Source organism: Pygocentrus nattereri, chromosome 5 (genome assembly GCF_015220715.1).
Source record: "Pygocentrus nattereri isolate fPygNat1 chromosome 5, fPygNat1.pri, whole genome shotgun sequence".
Lineage (NCBI taxonomy): Eukaryota > Metazoa > Chordata > Actinopteri > Characiformes > Serrasalmidae > Pygocentrus > Pygocentrus nattereri.
Window position 1 is genome coordinate 28682114 of NC_051215.1, and position 18244 is coordinate 28700357.

General features: G+C 42.8%; 1 protein-coding gene across 1 annotated transcript in view; it reads left to right on the forward strand.

Moving 5' to 3' along the window:
• prkn (parkin RBR E3 ubiquitin protein ligase) overlaps positions 1-18244 on the forward strand; it is a 150850-nt gene that overhangs the window by 61783 nt on the left and 70823 nt on the right. Inside the window, exons 4-5 of the mRNA XM_037538578.1 lie at positions 5875-5993; positions 15865-15948. Of these exons, the coding sequence (XP_037394475.1) occupies positions 5875-5993; positions 15865-15948 (203 nt within the window). The remainder of the gene's footprint in view (positions 1-5874; positions 5994-15864; positions 15949-18244) is intronic.

An 18244-nucleotide genomic window follows, 5' to 3' on the forward strand; every position in this document is an offset into this window, starting at 1 on the left:
ACTTCACTGGATTACAAGCTAAACCTTCTTTTCACACACGAGGCGGATTCACCAAACATCGATTTAGCCACAGCAAGAAAAGGCAGTTTTGCGTTCAGAGCCATCTCATCAATCTGAAAACCTGCTCTAGCACATCTTCCTCCTTGTGTAGCAGGTTTATTGGGTAAAATTAGGCCCAGGTGATATTTTTGTCAGGAATTGTGTCATGTCATGAGTCTCCGTCGTCACATGTGTAAATTAGAGAAATGCACAGCAATGCTTCAAATCACACAAGCTGTAAAACACGGCAGTAATTCTTGTTTATGAATAAGCAAACATGTTACCATGATGCTATATGCTCTTCATTCAATGGCAAGTCTGGCGGTGTGTTTTATGAATCAGTCACATGGTACAGCAAAAAGTAAGAAAGAAAAATGCTGAGACACTTCAAATAGTTTGACCTCGGCCCAATACCATTTCACCGCTCTCCCCTACCACTTATCCCGATTTTTGTTGGGCTGAAGCGGTGAAGTTTTAGGCCTTTATGGCCCTCCAAATTGAGCTTTTTCAGAGACACACTCCAAACAATGTGTTAAGAGAAAAAACAGAAAAACCAGTAAGATGGCTGCACAAGTGACCAAAAAAACCCCACAAATGTGAGCATTTTAAGTAAAAAAATTACAATAACTATTGTATTATATTAGTTTAATGTTGTTTTTATGGTCCTTTTTTTGTTACAAGCATAAAATCGCTAGTATTGTGCTGATGTCTTGATATAGCTAACTAAATTTCTTGTTCCTCCTTAAATGGTTTAGGTCCATTTAAGGTAGAATGTAATAATTTGAACAAGAAGCTGACAGAATAACTGACTTCAGTGTCATATCACTGGAGAATTAGGGGTGTGCGATAATAAATAATTGTACCCCACTCTTTGACGGCATAGGATTCCCTAAATGTAAATAAAGCCCAGCAGTGAGGAGCTGAACTTTATCCACCTCTGCTATCACTGAAGACTGGCAGGGTTGCCTACAGAGCACTGCTAGTAGCTGTTAATGACATAATGCTCTTTTTATTTGAGGGTTGTCCCATTTCATATGGGAAGGGTTAAAGGGGTAGGGTTAAAAAATAAGAAATGGCATTGGGCCTTAGTGTGGCAGTGAGCACAGCATTTGGTAATTACTCATATGGCTACATAGAACACTTATATACGTAAAAAAAACAAAACAAAAAAACCCCAAAAATTTCCTTCCATCCATCCATCCATCCATCCATCCATCCATCCATCCATCCATCCATCCATCCATCCATCTTCCAATTCTCCAGGGGTCGGGTCGCAGGGGCAGCATCTTAAGCAATGAGGCCCTGACCTCCCTTTCCCCAGCCACTTCCACTAGCTCTCCGGGGGGGATTCTGAGGTGCTCCCAGGCCAGCTGGGCAATATAGTCACGCCAGCGTGTCCTGGGTCTTCCCCGGGGTCTCCTCCCTGGTGGACTTGCCTGTGACACCTCATGAGGGAGGCGTCCAGGAGGCATCAGCTCTTGTGGCTCAGCTCTTTCTTTACCACAACAGACCGGTAAAGAGTCTCCATCTCTGCTGACCCAGCACCAATCCGCCTGTCAATCTCCCGCTCCCTTGTACCATCACTCGTGAACAAGACCCTGGGATACTTAAACCCCTCCACTTGAGGCAAGAGCTTATCCCAGACCCAGAGAGGGCTCTCCACCCTTTTCCACCTGAGAACCATGGTCTCGGATTTAGAGGTACTGATTCTCATCCCGGCCGCTTCACAGTCGGCTGCAAATTGATCCAGCGAAAGCTGAAGTTCACGGCCTGATGTCCCCAATAGGACCACATCATCTGCAAACAGCAGCGATGTGACCTTGAGGTCACCAAACCAGACACCCTCTGTCCCCTGACTGCGACTGGAAATTCTATCCATAAAAATTATGAATAGAATCGGTGACAAAGGGCAGCCCTGACAGAGTCCAACTCTTGCTGGGAACGAGTCTAACTTACTGCCGGCCATGCGAACCAAGCTCCTGCTTTGTTTGTACAGGGCCTGAATGGCTCATAGTAAAAAAGCCATGTACCCCATACTCCCGAAGCACCTCCCACAGAATACCCTGGGGAACACAGTCGAATGCCTTCTCCAGATCCACAAAGCACATGTGGACTGGTTGGGCAAACTCCCATGAGCCCTCCAGAATCCTGGAGAGGGTGAAGAGTTAGTCCAGTGTTCCATGACCAGAGCGGAACCCGCACTGCTCCTCCTGAATCCGAGGTTTGACTATAAGCCGGACTCTCTTCTCCAGTACCCCTGCATAGACCTTACCAGGGAGGCTGAGGAGTGTGATTCCCCTGTAGTTGGAACACACCCTCCAGTCCCCTTTTTTAAAAAGCGGCACCAGTACCCCAGTCTGTCAATCCAGTGGCACCGCCCCCGATGTCCAAGCAATGTTGAAAAGGCGTGTCAGCCAAGACAGCCTCACAACATCCAGAGCCTTGAGGAACTCGGGATGGATCTCATCCACCCCTGGAGCCTTGCCACCAAGGAGCTTTTTAACTAATTAAAAATTAATTAATGACTTCGGCCTCAGTAATGGACGAGCCTATTCCCGTGTCTCCAGACTCTGCCCCCTCACTGGAGAACATGTCGGTGGGTTTGAGAAGGTCCTCAAAGTATTCCTTCCACCGCCCAATGACGTCTTCAGTTGAAGTCAGCAGCACACCATCTCCACTATATACAGTGCTAATGGCACACTAGCTCCTCTCTTTACCCGAGTGTCCAAAACACATGGCCGCAAGTCCGATGACACAACTACAAAGTCAATCATTGAACTGCGGCCTAGGGTGTCCTGGTGCCATGTGCACTTATGGACATCCTTGTGTTCAAACATGGTGTTCGTGATGGACAAACTGTGGTTTGCACAGAAGTCCAAAAACTGAACACCACTCGAGTTCAGATCAGAGATGCCATTCCTCCCAATCACACCCCTCCAGGTCACACTATCATTGCCCACGTGAGCGTCGAAGTCCCCCAGTAGGACAATAGAGTCTCCAGGAGGAGCACTTTCAAGCATCCTTCCCAAGGACTCTAAGAAGGCTGGGTACTCTGAACTGCTGTTCGGTGCATAAGCACAGACAATAGTCAGGACCTGTTCACCAACCCGAAGGCATAGGGAAGCTACCCTCTCATCCACCGGAGAAAACCCCAACATACAGTTGAGGGGCTATGAGAAAGCCCACACCTGCCCGCCGCCTCTCACCATGGGCAACCCCAGAAAAGAATAAAGTCCAGCCCCTCGCAAGGAGATTGGACCCAGAGCCCAAGCTGTGTGTTGAGGTGAGCCTGACTATATCTAGCCGGTATCTCTCAACCTTGTGCACCAACTCAGGCTCCTTCCCCGCCAGTGAGGTAACATTCCAAGTTCCAAAAGCCAGTTTCAGCAACCGAGGATCAGAACGCCAAGGCCCACGCTTCGGACACTGCCCGATCCACAAAGCACCGAACCCCTACTACTGCCCATCCCATTGGTGGTGGGTCAATGGGAGGGGGGAACTCATGTAACCCATTCGGGCTGGGCCCGGCAGGGCACTGTGAGTTAATGCCCGGCCACCAGACGCTCGCTGGCGAGCCCCTCTCCCAGGCCTGGCTCCAGGGTGGGGCCCCGGTAACCCTGATCCGGGCAGGGTACACAAGTCTCGTTCTTTCATTATTTTCATAGGGGGAATTTTGGATCACTCTTTGTCTGATCTGTCACCTAGGACCAGTTTGCCATGGGAGACCCTACCAGGAGCTTTGCTCCAGACAGCATAGCTCCTAGGATCATTCAAGCACGCAAACCCCTCCACCACGATAAGGTGGTGACCCATGGAGAGGAAACTAAAATTTTACCGGTGAATATTGCATTGTAAAGATTAAGGATAAATCACTAAGTGGCCCCAGCTCAAATTTCATTGATGGCAAATGAAACTTTCACCATGCAAGCAGGTGGTTATTGTATTTCCTTCTGTATTTTCTCCTCCATTCAGGCTGTACAAAAGAGAAATAACAAATAGAAATCTCTTTTGACTCTTTCTACTCAGCTAATGTACACATTTTGTGCACCCGCCCTGCTCTCCATTAGTTGCAGCTTCTTGGCTTTCGAAGCTGTCTGCCTCACTCTTTTGTAGACGCTTTCCTTTCATTGGCTAGATGGCACTCGGATAGAAAATGCAGACCTCTTTTTGGGGTGAACGTATTAGGTTTTTTGCAATGCAGTCACTGTCACACGCGGATGCTTTTTAAAGCCGTCCTCTGTTCGTCCTTCTGGCCCTTCACCTCCGCAGCTATCACCCCACCCGCCCAGGCTACCTCAGCCAATCATGAGCTCTCCTTATCTAACCCTCCTCTACCTTTGCTTTAAAAGCATTAGCATAATGGAGTACGCTTGCGCCAATATCATAAATTAGACAGAGCCTGCCTTATAAAACTCTCTGCACTAGATTTATTGGGAATCGTGTCAGGTACTGCATCCTTCTTTCTCTGTCCCAGGCTTTTAGCCCTAATGAGAAGGCCGCTTCCAGGTATGCGTGAGTGTTTTTGTGTTTACGAGTCCTACAAGGGTGAAGCAGACAGACAGGACATGTCCTCTCTTTACTAAATCATTCTCCATGAAGATGTCTGCTTGCATTCTGTCATGGCTAACCGGATCTGTGGATCTTTTGTCCCAAGGTTGTGGCCGTCTGTACTTTAGAATCTTTGTTGGACGTTGCCCTTGTCCTTCACTCACGCTGTCTCACAGTGGCTGCAGTGGACGAGAGCTGTGTGGCACAATGCAGAGGATTGCAGAGATGCTTTTGTAGAGATTCACACTTTCTTGTGTTCCTTCTGCCTGAGTTGAGTAGGTTCAGCCATAGACACACACTATATTTCCAAAAGTATTCAGTCATCCATTCAAATAATTGAATTCAAGTGTTCCAATCACTTCCATGGCCACAGGTGTATAGAGCCAAGTACCTAGGTCGGCAGACTGCTTCTCCTAACATTTGTGAAAGAATGGGTCGCTCTTAGGACCTCAGTGAATTCCAGTGTGGTACTGTGATAGGACACCACCTGTGCAATAAGTCCAGTCATGAAATTTCCTCACTACTAAATATTCCATAGTCAACTGCCAGTGGTATTATAACAAAGTGGAAGTGATTAGGGTTGACAGCAACTCAGCCACGAAGTGGTAGGCCACTTTAAATGACAGAGCGGGGTCAGCGGATGCTGAGATGCATAGTGCACAGAAGTCGCCAATTTTCTGCAGAGTCAATCGCTACAGACCTTAGTTCCAGTGAATGAACTCTTAATGCTTCAGCAGACCAAGAGATTTTGGACAATTTCTTGCTCCCAACTTTGTGGGAACAGTTTGTGGATGGTCCCTTCCTGTTCCAACATGACTGCGCCCCAGTGCACAAAGCAAGGTCTATAAAGACATGGATGAGCCAGTTTGGTGTGGAAGAACTTGACTGGTCTGCACGGAGTCTTGACCTCAACCCAACAGAACGCCTTTGGGATGAATTAGAGCGGAGACTGCCAGCCAGGCCTTCTCGTCCAACATCAGTGTATGACCTCACAAATGTTCTTCTGGAAGAATGGTCAAAAATTCCCAAAAACACACTCCTAACCCTTGTGGAAAGCTTTTCCAGAAGAGTTGAAGCTATTATAGCTGCGAAGGGTGGGCCAACATCATATTAAACCGTATGGATTAAGAATGGGATTTCACTCAAGTTCATATGCGTGTGAAGGTAGACAAGCGAATACTATACTAACAGTGTACATAGCAGCTGTATATGCATTTAGTCTAGTTCTGTGAGACAGAGCTGATTTATAAATGTGCTAATGCTTGTTGTTTTTGCTCATATCCACAGAGCCCAAAGCCCACAGCAGTTTCTATGTATTCTGTAAGACGGTGTGCAGGGCTGTCCAGCCTGGGAAGCTACGCGTCCGCTGTAGAAACTGCAAGCAAGGAACTCTCACGCTCAGCCGGGTAAGTGCATATATCATCATCATCATAATCGTCATCGCTATCCGCTTAATCCAGACAGGGTCGCGGTTAAGTGCATATATGATTCACCTTATTAAAGCTGTGCCATTGAGATGCCCTCATAAATAATGTGAACAGACATGACGGAAAACATCCCAGTTACAGTGACATCATATCTCGCAAACATTGTTGATTATTCAGTGGTTCACCTGAAATCAGTGGTATTATTATGGCGTTTGTTCCAGTAATAGTTTCCACTCTTCTGAGAAGGCTTGCAGTAGATGCTTGAACATCGCTGTGAGGATTTGATTGCGGCCAGAAAAGCATTAGTGAGGTCAAGAACTGTTGTTGGATGGTCAGTTCTAGATCAAAAAGCATAGGATGGAATTCTCTCACTCCAGAGAATGCAGATACACTGCTCCACAGCCCAATGCTGGGGGGCTTTATACCCCTCTCAGCAATGTTTGGCATTGGGCATGGGTGACTAGGCTCATGTGTGGCTGCCCCAGAGCATGTGATTCTATTAACAGTACTTTTCTATAAAGATTAAACAAGCTCTGGGTGCACAGCTGAACACATGTGTTGAAATTAACTGAATTCATTGATTAGAAGTGTGCCATTAGACGGGGTGTCCAAATACTTTTGGACATACTTTTAGTGTACATTGCCCATCGTAAGTTGGAGGACATCTTCCTTTGGAAAGGGGTTCTATAAAGCACCAAAAATGGTTCTATATACAATCTAAACAGACTGACCAATGGATCAGTTATATAGAACCATTTTCCTTACTAAAGAACCCTTAACAAACCGTCATTTCAAAGTGTAGTACAGAAGAGTGTACAGTGTATGGGATGGTCCAGTCACCTGACCTTAACCCAGTGAAGCTCCACTGGGAGGACTTGGATGGAAAGATTTGAAAGACTCATCCAGCCATTTCTGCAAACCTGTAGGACACTCTGAAAGAGGCCTGACTAATGCCTGCAAAAAAAGACTGGTCACATGATGAAAGTGAGTACACTTCCACCTGGGTGATTTTACTTAATGTACAGTATAATAATATATATTTTTTTTATATTGTCACAAATATCACACATAATATTGCTTTATTCACAATAAACCTGGTCAATCTGTTTAGATGTAGCAAAGTGGCAAAAGAAACATGCAGACTTATTAATGACATTTTGAAAGGCTGTGTCCCCAGACTTTTGATGGGTGATGTATATTAACTACATCCTTAAAAGTAAAGGTTCCTAAGTGGTCCTACGGTTGGACATATGGTCCAAATCAGAATCAGTACTAACAACGCGAATGCTACTGTTAATGTTTGCAAACACTCAGAATTCCGAAAAACATTCAGAAACTATTACAGCACATTCAACAATGAAGACAGTGTTATGCTTCTTCTACATAGTGATATAAATCTTTTATATGGTGATAGGCAGAAGCTCCTTATCCATTTCAGTATGGCCAACATGGACACACACTCAACAAAATGTGATGTTTACTTCAGTTTGGTTTAGAACCTTCTAACCTTTTGAAGCTAAGCATGTTCTTCACACTACTCAATTTAACAAGTAGTGCCACCTCAGGCAGTTGGCGCTCAAATGCTTCACCCAAGAGCACAACCAGGAATACTCAGTCAGTATTGGAATTTGAACCTACAAAATTTCAGTTGCTGGCTCTCCTCTCCTACTTACAGGCCATTGGCCACCATCTGGCTGTAGAAAGTGGTCCCCACAACTTTGGCAACTTCTTCAAGGAGTTATTTCTTATTGCAAAGACACAGAAGCAGAAGTTTTAGTCCAATTTGCCCAAAACATTTGCTCTGCTGCCTGAGGACTTCTAAATGACAAACATTCGCGTTGCCTTTGCCTCAAGTGTGATGTGTTCAAACACAAGCCCACGTCCTGCTGCCTCCACTGGGCCTGTGTGTGTGGGGGGGTATACACCCCCTCCCCCTCCCCCCATCAGCCTTGGGCTGCTGTTATCTGCTGGTCCGTATGGAACTCCACTCCCAGCACTTGGGCAACCTTCCCGCTGCTCCGCGTCCAGCACCATCCAGAAAAGGCTGACTGACAAGTCGCTAAGCCGCACCTGCCTTTTCTTCCCACTCAGGGTGGTCGCAGGCACCGAGGGACCGCTCGTCTGCTGTCCATGTGCCAGCGTTGCCCGCTTCCCCTGCCAATCTCTTGCTGAAGCTGCTGGCTCTCAGCATCCTCTTAGCCGCGCTGGCTGCCAGCTCTTTTCGCCTAACTGTGTCCTCAGAAGTTTCTCCTGATATGCAGGGAAAAAGGGGTCTAAGGCGAAAACATTTTTTGCCTCAGAACGTTGAGTTTTCACTTTAGAGATTCCAGACCAAGCAGGGATGTCAGTCAGTTTGCTATCGCCCTCCACAACTGTTCGCTGTGTTGTGTCTGTTGCCTGTAAACTTTAGGATGAGGTTTGTGCCAGCATCTTCAAATGCTCCATCTCCTGATTTTGGCCCAGGAAGAAATCAGCTCTTTGCACTACTGATGGGGGTTTTAGTGTGTTTGGCCACTTTTGTTTAAAGTCCTACAGGAAAAACCTTTGCTGCCTTTGACTCACAACTTGCTAACCAGAGGAAAAAGAGTGCTGATTGCATCTAGAGCACGTAGTGCACAACACACACCAGAGTCCAGATGAAGAGAGACTTTAGGTTACTCTCAGTTGCTTGTCCTGGGGGAGAAGGGCACTGAAGTACTATCCCATCTGTACTTTTTGCCTGGGGAAAAACAAATTTAAGATACACATTTGGACCTTAAAACAGCAATTGTACCTCTGAATTTACATTGTTTATACCTTGAGGAATGAGAAATGTAACTGCACACAACCTTTATTTCATCATTATCAGAGTATCCATAAACATTGTCCCCCTTATAATGTTACACCTTCATGACGCTTTCTGAGCAATGTTTGTTATTCATTGCTACTTTGCTATTAAATTGCATGTACTATTTATTCACTAATGCTTTAGTTATACTCCTCAAACACTGACCTTCATATTCATCAAAGTGTCTTTCTATGAAGAGCAGTTTTTGACAAAGAGTGAGTTTCATCTTCAAATGAATGCTAAAAGAACACGTTGCAGCTCTTTTGTACCTCGGGTGGTTTAAACAAGTGACAAGTGTGGAGTTTGACAGTATTTCCAGTGTGCTACTTCTTTTTTGCACATTTTGCTAGAAAAGTGGCAAGTTCTGTTTTCTATTTTTGCTTGCAAATCAAAAAAGAAAACCTGTTCATTTCATATTAAATAAATTTTGAAAAGCTGTGTCCCTAAACTTTTGATGAGCTGTGTATGCCTTCATCAACACTTGGTTCTTGCTGTATTTGTGATTATTGACACTTTTCCACTCTCTCAGACAGGTCCTTAAACCAGTGGTGTAGCCAGTGGTGTTCCATTTTAGGGGGGGCTGGTTACGGATTTGGGGGGCCAGCTAGCAAGCTTTATGTCTCAGAGACGTAATGAGGAAGACAGTCACTGAGCAGGCAACTTCTTTGTAGCTAAATCGTTAGAAAAGGACTCGTCCATTACTGCATTCAGAAAAAAAATTATGGGTATTAATCACAATACATTATTGCTTACCTTGCATTTAACTGGACATTGTTCGTTGCTCTGTCAACTGACAACATAGACAGTGGATACAGCCTGACTAGCTGGAGTGCTGCTTTTACTGCACTCCAGTTTCCTTGTTTTTTCACAGTATTGAAGTTTCTTTAACATCAAATACATTAAGGTCAAGTACAGCTACTCGCTAACTGGATAAGCAGCCTAGGGAATTAACACAGCTCAGCTAAGCTTTTTGCTCTACGATGGTAAACAGCCATGCAAACATTGCCATGGTGATAACGTCTGCCAAAAATTTGTGATGAAAAAGTAAAGAGAGTGTTTCCAGTCATGATGACCTTACTATAATATGTAGTGTTGTCTCTGGGATCTTCGCATCTACTGTTTTACTTCAGTGATTCATTTTTCACAATCAGTTGTTTTTCAAAATCTGTGCAGAGTAGTTTGCAGTGGTGGACAGTGACAAAGTAAATGTAATTTGTTACTGTACTTAGTACTTTCACTTACTTTTTACTCCACTACATTATGAGAAACTTGTTGTTCCTTTTGGTTTATGTGTATAAAAGCTAAGGTCAAAACGAAAGAAGCGCAAAACAAGAACACCAATCAGGGCACAGCGGTCACTTTGTTTTGAGCTTGTTTTGACCTGTTGGACATACCGACTCAGTGCAAATACACGGTTCAGTGTCAGTCCAGCAGCATAAAATTTTACAAGAGTCTATTCAATATAAATGATGGAACTAACCTAACTTTGTGTGAATAGACCACAATATAGAAATATGTCCACATATGCAGTCGTGACTGACGCGTCTTTTTTCTGAATTTATACAAACACTTTCATTTTATAGTAAATTAGTTTGGGCTAGTTTATGTTTATGAACAGAGACCTACAGATCAACATAGTAAAGGAAACTCATCTGTGATCCTGAGTTTAAAGCCAGTTTTTATTAAACTTAAACTTGTAACTAAGTTGTAAATAAATCTTAAACTGAAACTTTGCTTGTTTTATAAAGTGATTTCAGAGCCACTCGGTTCTGCCTGATGGAAACTGTTTACCTTCAGTGTTTTGTGCTTATGATCATTTTAATAGACGTCAGCGTCACTAATTAATGACGTTCTATTAAAAGACTGTTTACCAAGAGAGACACTGGAGGATTTTCACCTAAATGAGTTAATGTCAGAGTCTTTTTACAAATATGTTAATAGAGTCATGATTAAACTTTTAGTACTTTTAATTTTGATACTTAAGTACATTCAAAGGCAAATACTTTTGTACTTTTACTCAAGTGGAGATCTAAAGGGAGGAACTTCTACTTTTACTGGAGTAATATTTTACCTTAAGCATCTCTACTTTAACTCAAGTACAAATTTATATACTTTGTCCACCACTGGTAGTTTGGTGAAATACTGCACTTTAGACAAATCTTGGTTTAGATTTCTATACAGTGGTGATGATAGGAGCAAGGGCCTGAATTCACAAATGTGCCCTACGAAAGAAAATCTTTTGAAATATGTTTTTTTCTTAACTAGATTCTTAAGAAAAAAGTTATTACTAGAAATTGTGATTCTTCTTATTTTATTTCCTTAACTAGTTTCTTAAGAATAAGTTTAAGAACAAGAGGTATTCTTGAAAATATTACTTTCTCAAAAAGTTTCTTAAACTTATGATAGCCTCACACTTGTCTTAGGCTGTAAGAGTTCACAAGGTCATTACCTGCCCAACCTCGTATGTCCCCCCACAAATATCATATTTTCCAAAGAGGATTTTTATTCCTGTTGGCTGTTTCTTCCACCATCACCTCTAGTTCTTGTTTGCTATTTTTTGTAATGTATTGTCATGTGTTACTGTATTATGTGAAATGCAGCATAGCATACATAACAAAATAATGAAGACTTCCTTAAGAAAATCTTAGGAAACAATTAAGATTATCTTAAGAATCTTAAGAGAATGTTTGACAACTTATGTTTTTTTTTGAGGATTGCATTTAATGGGACATTCTTATGAACATCTTAGTGTTTGTCTTAAGAACCTTCACAAGTTTTTTCTTAAGAAAGCTTTCCTAAATCCGGCCCTAGGATTACACAAATATAGACATTGTATTTACTGTCCAAAATGACCAGTGAACCAACACATCATCTGATTTTTGTAATTTGTAATGTGCATATCTATCTATCTATCTATCTATCTATCTATCTATCTGTCTGTCTGTCTGTCTGTCTGTCTGTCTGTCTGTCTGTCTGTCTATCTATCTATCTATCTATCTATCTATCTATCTATCTATCTATCTATCTATCTATCAACAATGGACTGGGCATCTATTTTTTACCATATCATGTAATAACTCCCTCTGAGGAAACATTTAGAGGTATTAAGCACTTTGTTTCCTCTCACCACCACTGTGAACAATTCTAACTCAATAAGTCTCACTAGGATTGGCTCTTTTACATCAAGCCACTCTAATTCACATCTTTACATCTTTCATTATACTGAAAATAAGCTGGAATTCCCCTTCATCAATCAGATATCTTGATCTGGCTTTCAAGTGGATGTGCCTAGGCCCCCCTCACCCCACCGTAGCTAAACTGGTGCCTCAAATCCTGTGTTAAGAGTTGCTGTATCTCATTTGTTTCTCCGCATTGGTGTGGATTTTGTCTATGCGTGTACAAGCTTGTGTTTGTTGCCATTGGATTGTTGTGTTTTCATTGATTCAGAGTGTCTGTAATGGAGTGCGGCGTGTGCGAGTCATCCATTGACCAATAAAGACGCAGCGTGCTGGGAATGGCTGCGCGAGACCAAAACTCTCCGCTCAATCTGCGGCCAGCGTCTCCTCACAGCCGGCTCTGAGACACAGCACTGTTTGTTCAACAATAATGTAATTAGGGCTTTGTAGGGTTGTGATGTTGTTTCCTGTCCGTAGAGGGAGAGACAGAGAGACAGAGAGACAGGGAGAGAGGGAGGAAAGGAGAGACTGATGTGAACAATGGAGGAGGTGTGTTGGTGAATAATTCATAACCACTTTTCTCATTAATCATTTACATTCACATGGAGAGAGAGAGAGAGAGAGAGTGTGTGTGTGTGTGTGTGTGTGTGTGGGTGTGTGTGTGTTTTGAGCTGGTGCACTGGGGGTGTGCGTGACCTTTCCTCGCTGTCTCTTAGCAGGTGTCTTCGTGTAATCTCCAGGCCCCACCAGCGCAGCATGCTGGATTCATCCCTGTCCCTCCCTCACTCCATCCTTCCATCACCCCCCACCGCCACCGCCCCACCCTCACAGCCTCCCATGTGGGGGAGTAATGATTTTCTTAACCTTTTCTCTCTGGCTTATTAAGGTCCCTGTCAGAATGTTTAAATGCTTATGCTAATCAGCCTGGCTTGGTCAGACGGTGTTGTGGAGGGAGAGGGGAGTGTGTATCATCCCTGAACAATTATGGATGGAGAGAGTGTCTTAATCTGGCAGAGGGACGAGTGAGACAGTGTGACTGAGAGAAGGACAGAGAGAGAGAGAGAGAGAGAGAGAGAGAGAGAGAGAGAGAGAGAGAGAGAGAGATGCTTTAGGATTAATGGTGGGACTTTGCAAGGGTGTAGGAGAACTTGACTGAAAGACAAAGGAGGACGATGTAGCAAAAATATAATGAGTGTCATCATCATAACCTCACCAAGTCTTAATTACATTATCACAGTGCTTGAAGACATTTTCGCAACACATGATACATGTTATGACATTGATCCCATGTCTGAAATTGAGTCTTTGGAATACAAAAACAAATTAAGTCAGATCTTTAGTGTCGTTATTAGCTCCATGCATTGCAACATACAAAAGCAAACCTACCTACACTATCTGGACAAAAGTATTGGGGCATGCCTCTTCATCATTGAACCAGGTGATTTATTCAGTCCCATTGCCACAGGTGTATCAAATCAAGCACCTAGCTATGCAGTCTGCCTTTACAAACATTTGTGAAAGCATGGGTCATTCTAACAAGCTCAGTGAATTGAGTGTTGTACTATAATAGGATTCCACTGTTTCAACAAGCCAGTGAGCAAAATTTCTTCCCTCATAGATGTTCCACAATCAATTGTGAGTGGTATTATTGAAAAGAGGACATATTTGGGAACACAGCAACTCACTCAGGAAGTGCCAGACCACATAATGTTAGAGTGGGTATCCGAGTGCTGAGGTGCTTAGTGCATAAAGTCTCCAATGATCTGCTGATCAATAACTGCAGAGTTCCAGACCAGATCAGCACAAAAAATGCACTGGAAGGTTCACAGCATGGGTTTCTTTCGCTGAGCAACTACACACAAGCCTTACATCACCAAGCACAATGCCAAGCCTCAGATGGAGTGATGTACAGTATGCCACCACTGGAGCACTGGAAACATATTCTGTGGAGTGATGAATCACACTTCTCTATCTGACAGTCTGATGGATGAGTCTGGGTTTGGCAAATACCAGGAAAATGTAACCAGCCTGACTACATTGTGCCAGCTGTAAGTTTGGTGGAGGAGGGATAATGATATGGGGTTGTTTTTCAGGGGTTGGCTGAGGCCCCTTATTTCCAGTGAAGTGAAATCTTTATGCTTCAGCATAAGAAGACATTTTGGACAAGTATATGCTTCCAACTTTGTAGGAACAGTTTGGGGAAGAACCTTGTTTGTTCCACCATGACTGAGCCTCAGTTTACAAAGTAAGGTCCATAAAGGCATGGCTAGGTAAGTTTGGTGTGGAAGAACTTGACTGGCCCTCACAGAGCCCTATTCTGGGCTAGAGGAGCATTTTCAGAAGAGCTGTTAATCCTGACCTCAACCCCATTGAAGACTGGTGGGATAAACTAGAACATAGATTGTGAATCAGGCCCTCTCGTCCAACATCAGTGTCTGTCCTGATAAGTGGGCAAGGATTCCACACACAGACATACTCCAAAATCTGGTAGAAAGCTTGGCTTCAAAACTGAATATATTCTTCCTAGCCTGTAGTAGTTACTGTGTGTTGTGATAAGTTGCCAAGAGGCGGACAGTAACAATTAAGTTATGAGATGACATCAACATGTAATAGAGAAAATGGCTGGAATTCCAACGAGCCATTTCAGACAGCTGAGAAAAGTGGGAAACGGTTTCTGCCTCTGGCCTGTACTTTGATCTTTGTAACACTACAAGCCATTTACATGCACAAAAAGCTTAATAACACACTAAAGAAAAGGGAAAAACTGAAAAAAGTATAATTGGTCTCCTTAAAATAAGAAGGCGCAGCAATGGCTGGTTAGACTGTACTGCAAGCTTATCAACCTTTAAACACTACATTTACTGCATGTAGCGCTTCTTTCTGTCCATGGACAGAAGGATTTTCTGTAACATGAAAACTGCTGGACAAGAGCTTTTAGGGTTGCACCCAACCAGGATTTCAATGGAACATTTTGGTCCAGGAATCCAAGCTTTTTTAGAAGTTACTGTTTCTTACTTTATTTCTTAGTAGTTCTTTATATTCAATCCAAACTTTTCTATACAAAGAATGATTCTGAGTGGTTTTCAGTTCCCTCAAGATGTTTCTGAAAGGTGAACTGCTGGTGACATGTTTAGGCGCAATGAGCAGCACTTCCAGACCATAATTGAGATTAGGTTCTATGGCTGAACTGACATCTACCTTACATGGCATAGTGAGCTTAGCTACACGTCCACTGAATTTAGTAAGAAATAAAGCTACAGATCAAGCGTTAAAGAATTCTACTGGACTGAATGGCACTGCAATATTGACTGTGCATGACTGTGGCAAAACTGAAAGATCACAACATGTAAGGTTAAAAATAAAAGGTGTTGCTGACTCGAATCCCCATTTTTGCAGCACATTCATTTATGCAGTATCAATTGTGGCTATAGGGTGAAATACACAGCTATGCGACTTGGGATTCTCTTCTAAATATGTTCAACGCAATATCTGTGATATCCTCAGAAAAATGCCATGATTTATCATGATGATATATTGTCATTTTGCCCATTCTGACAAAGACGCCCAAGACAGTTCCCAGATAAAAACCCATCAGCTCCCACTGTACACTGAGCCCTCATTTAGTACTCTGCGAATCCATCTCTCTGTGCTGACCACTTGCTCCAGATTAGCTGCAGTCTTATTTCAGCATGCCTTCAGCGATAGTGCCGACCATTCAGAAAAAAAGTGGCAAAAATTGAATTATTTTAATGGTGATTTCAAGTGGTAAATTGGTTGGGTTTGAAATTGGCCATGCCTAGAGCGGTTTTTAAAACATAAAATGACCACACTTTTTTCCTTCTTATAGGGGCCATCGTGTTGGGACGACGTCCTTCTCCCAGATCGGATTCATGGCGTATGTCAGTCGCAGAACTGCGATGGCCGAGTGGCGGTGAGAGAGCAGCTGCCCTCTGTTATCACAAAGAGCCAGGAATCCGGGAAAGCATTTTAAGTGTGTGGTGCTGAAATTTTAAGCAACAGAGACTTACTGTGCACACTGCACGTCATTCTAAGTAGTAATACACAAAATAACATTTTTTTGCCATTTAACTAAATAGTCTGAATAATTTCCTACATGGAAATCTATACAATGGCAATATATGGATCTCAAATGTATGACATATATTAACATATATGGATATCCAATTTATATTTGTCACAGATGGACATGTGTAACATACACTGATCAGGCATAAAATAATGACCTCCTTGCTTCTACACTCATTGTCCATTTTATCAGCTCCACTTACTGTATAGTTATAATATAGGCTTACTATACACAGCAGATACTATTTGGGTTGTGGATCATTTCAAATGAGTTGGCATAAATACCGATCAGGCATAACATTATGACCACCTCCTTGTTTCTATGCTCACTGTCCATTTAATCAGCTCCACTTTCTATATAGGTGCACTTTGTAGTTCTACAATTACAGACTGTAGTCCATCTGTTTCTCTACATACATCGTTAGCCCCCTTTTACCCTGTTCTTCAGTGATCAGGACCCTCATTGATCCTCAAAGAGCAGGTACTACTTGGGTGGTGGATCATTCGCAGCACTGCAGTAACACTGACAGGTGGCGGTGTGTTAGTGTGTGTTGCGCTGGTCTGAGTGGATCAGACACACTGTGTCCACTCACTGTCCACTCTTTTACACACTCCTACCTGGCCAGTCCACCTTGTAGATGTGAAGTCAGAGACGATAGCTCATCTGCTGCTGCACAGTGTGTGCTGGTCATCCTCTGGTCCTGGATATTTTTGGTTGGTGGACTAGTCTCAGTCCAGCAGTGACAATAAGCTATTTAAAAACTCCAGCAGCACTGCTGTGTCTGATCCACTCAGACCAGCGCAACACACACTTACACACCTTCACTATGTCAGTGTTACTGCAGTGCTGAGAATGATCCACCACCCAAGTAGTACCTGCTCTTTGAGGATCAATGAGGTCCATGGGGGTCCTGACCACTGAAGAACAGGGTAAAAGGGGACTAACAAAGTATCAGAGAAACAGATGGACTACAGTCTGTAACAGTAGAACTACAAAGTGCATCTATATAGAAAGTGGAGCTGATTAAATGGACAGTGAGCATAGAAACAAGGAGGTGGTCATAATGCTGTGCCTGATCGGTGTTTATGCCAATTCATTTGAAATGAGCTATTTTCAAACATGTTAAATATATTTTAGCAATATAATAACATATAAACAGATATGTGTTACATATATCTTTAACAATATATGATAAAAAACATTATTTCTCTGTGGATGGCATGAAGTACTTGAACTACACTTGTACTTCATGTTATATAATGGAATGTTTTATATTGCATTTATGTTGCTGTTGTATTTAATTTAGAATTTTTGCTTTAAAATATGTTTGTATGATCCATGTGTCAGACATATGCATCAGTCATACAGGGTGATTAAAAGATTCATCATATTGAAAAATCATTTATTTCACTTTCATTACAGAACAGTCGATACAGATCAATGCAGTAAACTGTAAATTGTTCAAATGAGCATGAAGTTTATCATGTAATTTTCCAAGTGCTCAGTATGGTGTCCTCCAGCTGTACGTGATACATCAACATCAGTGTGGTAGTCAAATTCATCCCATACTCCACTGAGCATGTCGGGTGTCACTGCACTCATAGCTCTTTCAGTGCGATTTCGGAGATCATCCAGTGTTGCGGAACCAGCGATGAACGCTCTGTACAGTTATAATGGATTCACTCTTATTGAAGCGGAGAACGCAAAATGCTTTCTGCCCAGGGGTCACATCTGCTCACAGACTGAGGGGAGCCATCTTCTGGTGACAGTCAGAAATGCTATGACCCCCTCTTACAGTGGTATGTGATTGGTTCCTTGACCCCTCACAGTTGTAAAAATATGGAGCTTTGAAATCAGATGAATCTTTTTTTAATCACCCTGTATATCAGACAAACAGTATATAGGTATGATCCATATTTCATGCATATATTATGCATATATGTCCAATAATTGGTACTTATATCTTTGTACATAACATGTTATGTACATACATTTTGAAATACGTGGCTGACCCTGCATATGTAGGGGCTAGTTGATACTGATTATGCAATTGCTACTAGGCAGGGAGAGACAGCAACACAGCTCAGTTGTACAGCAAAGACTGCGTCAACCACGAAATGCAACATGATGTGCTAATACC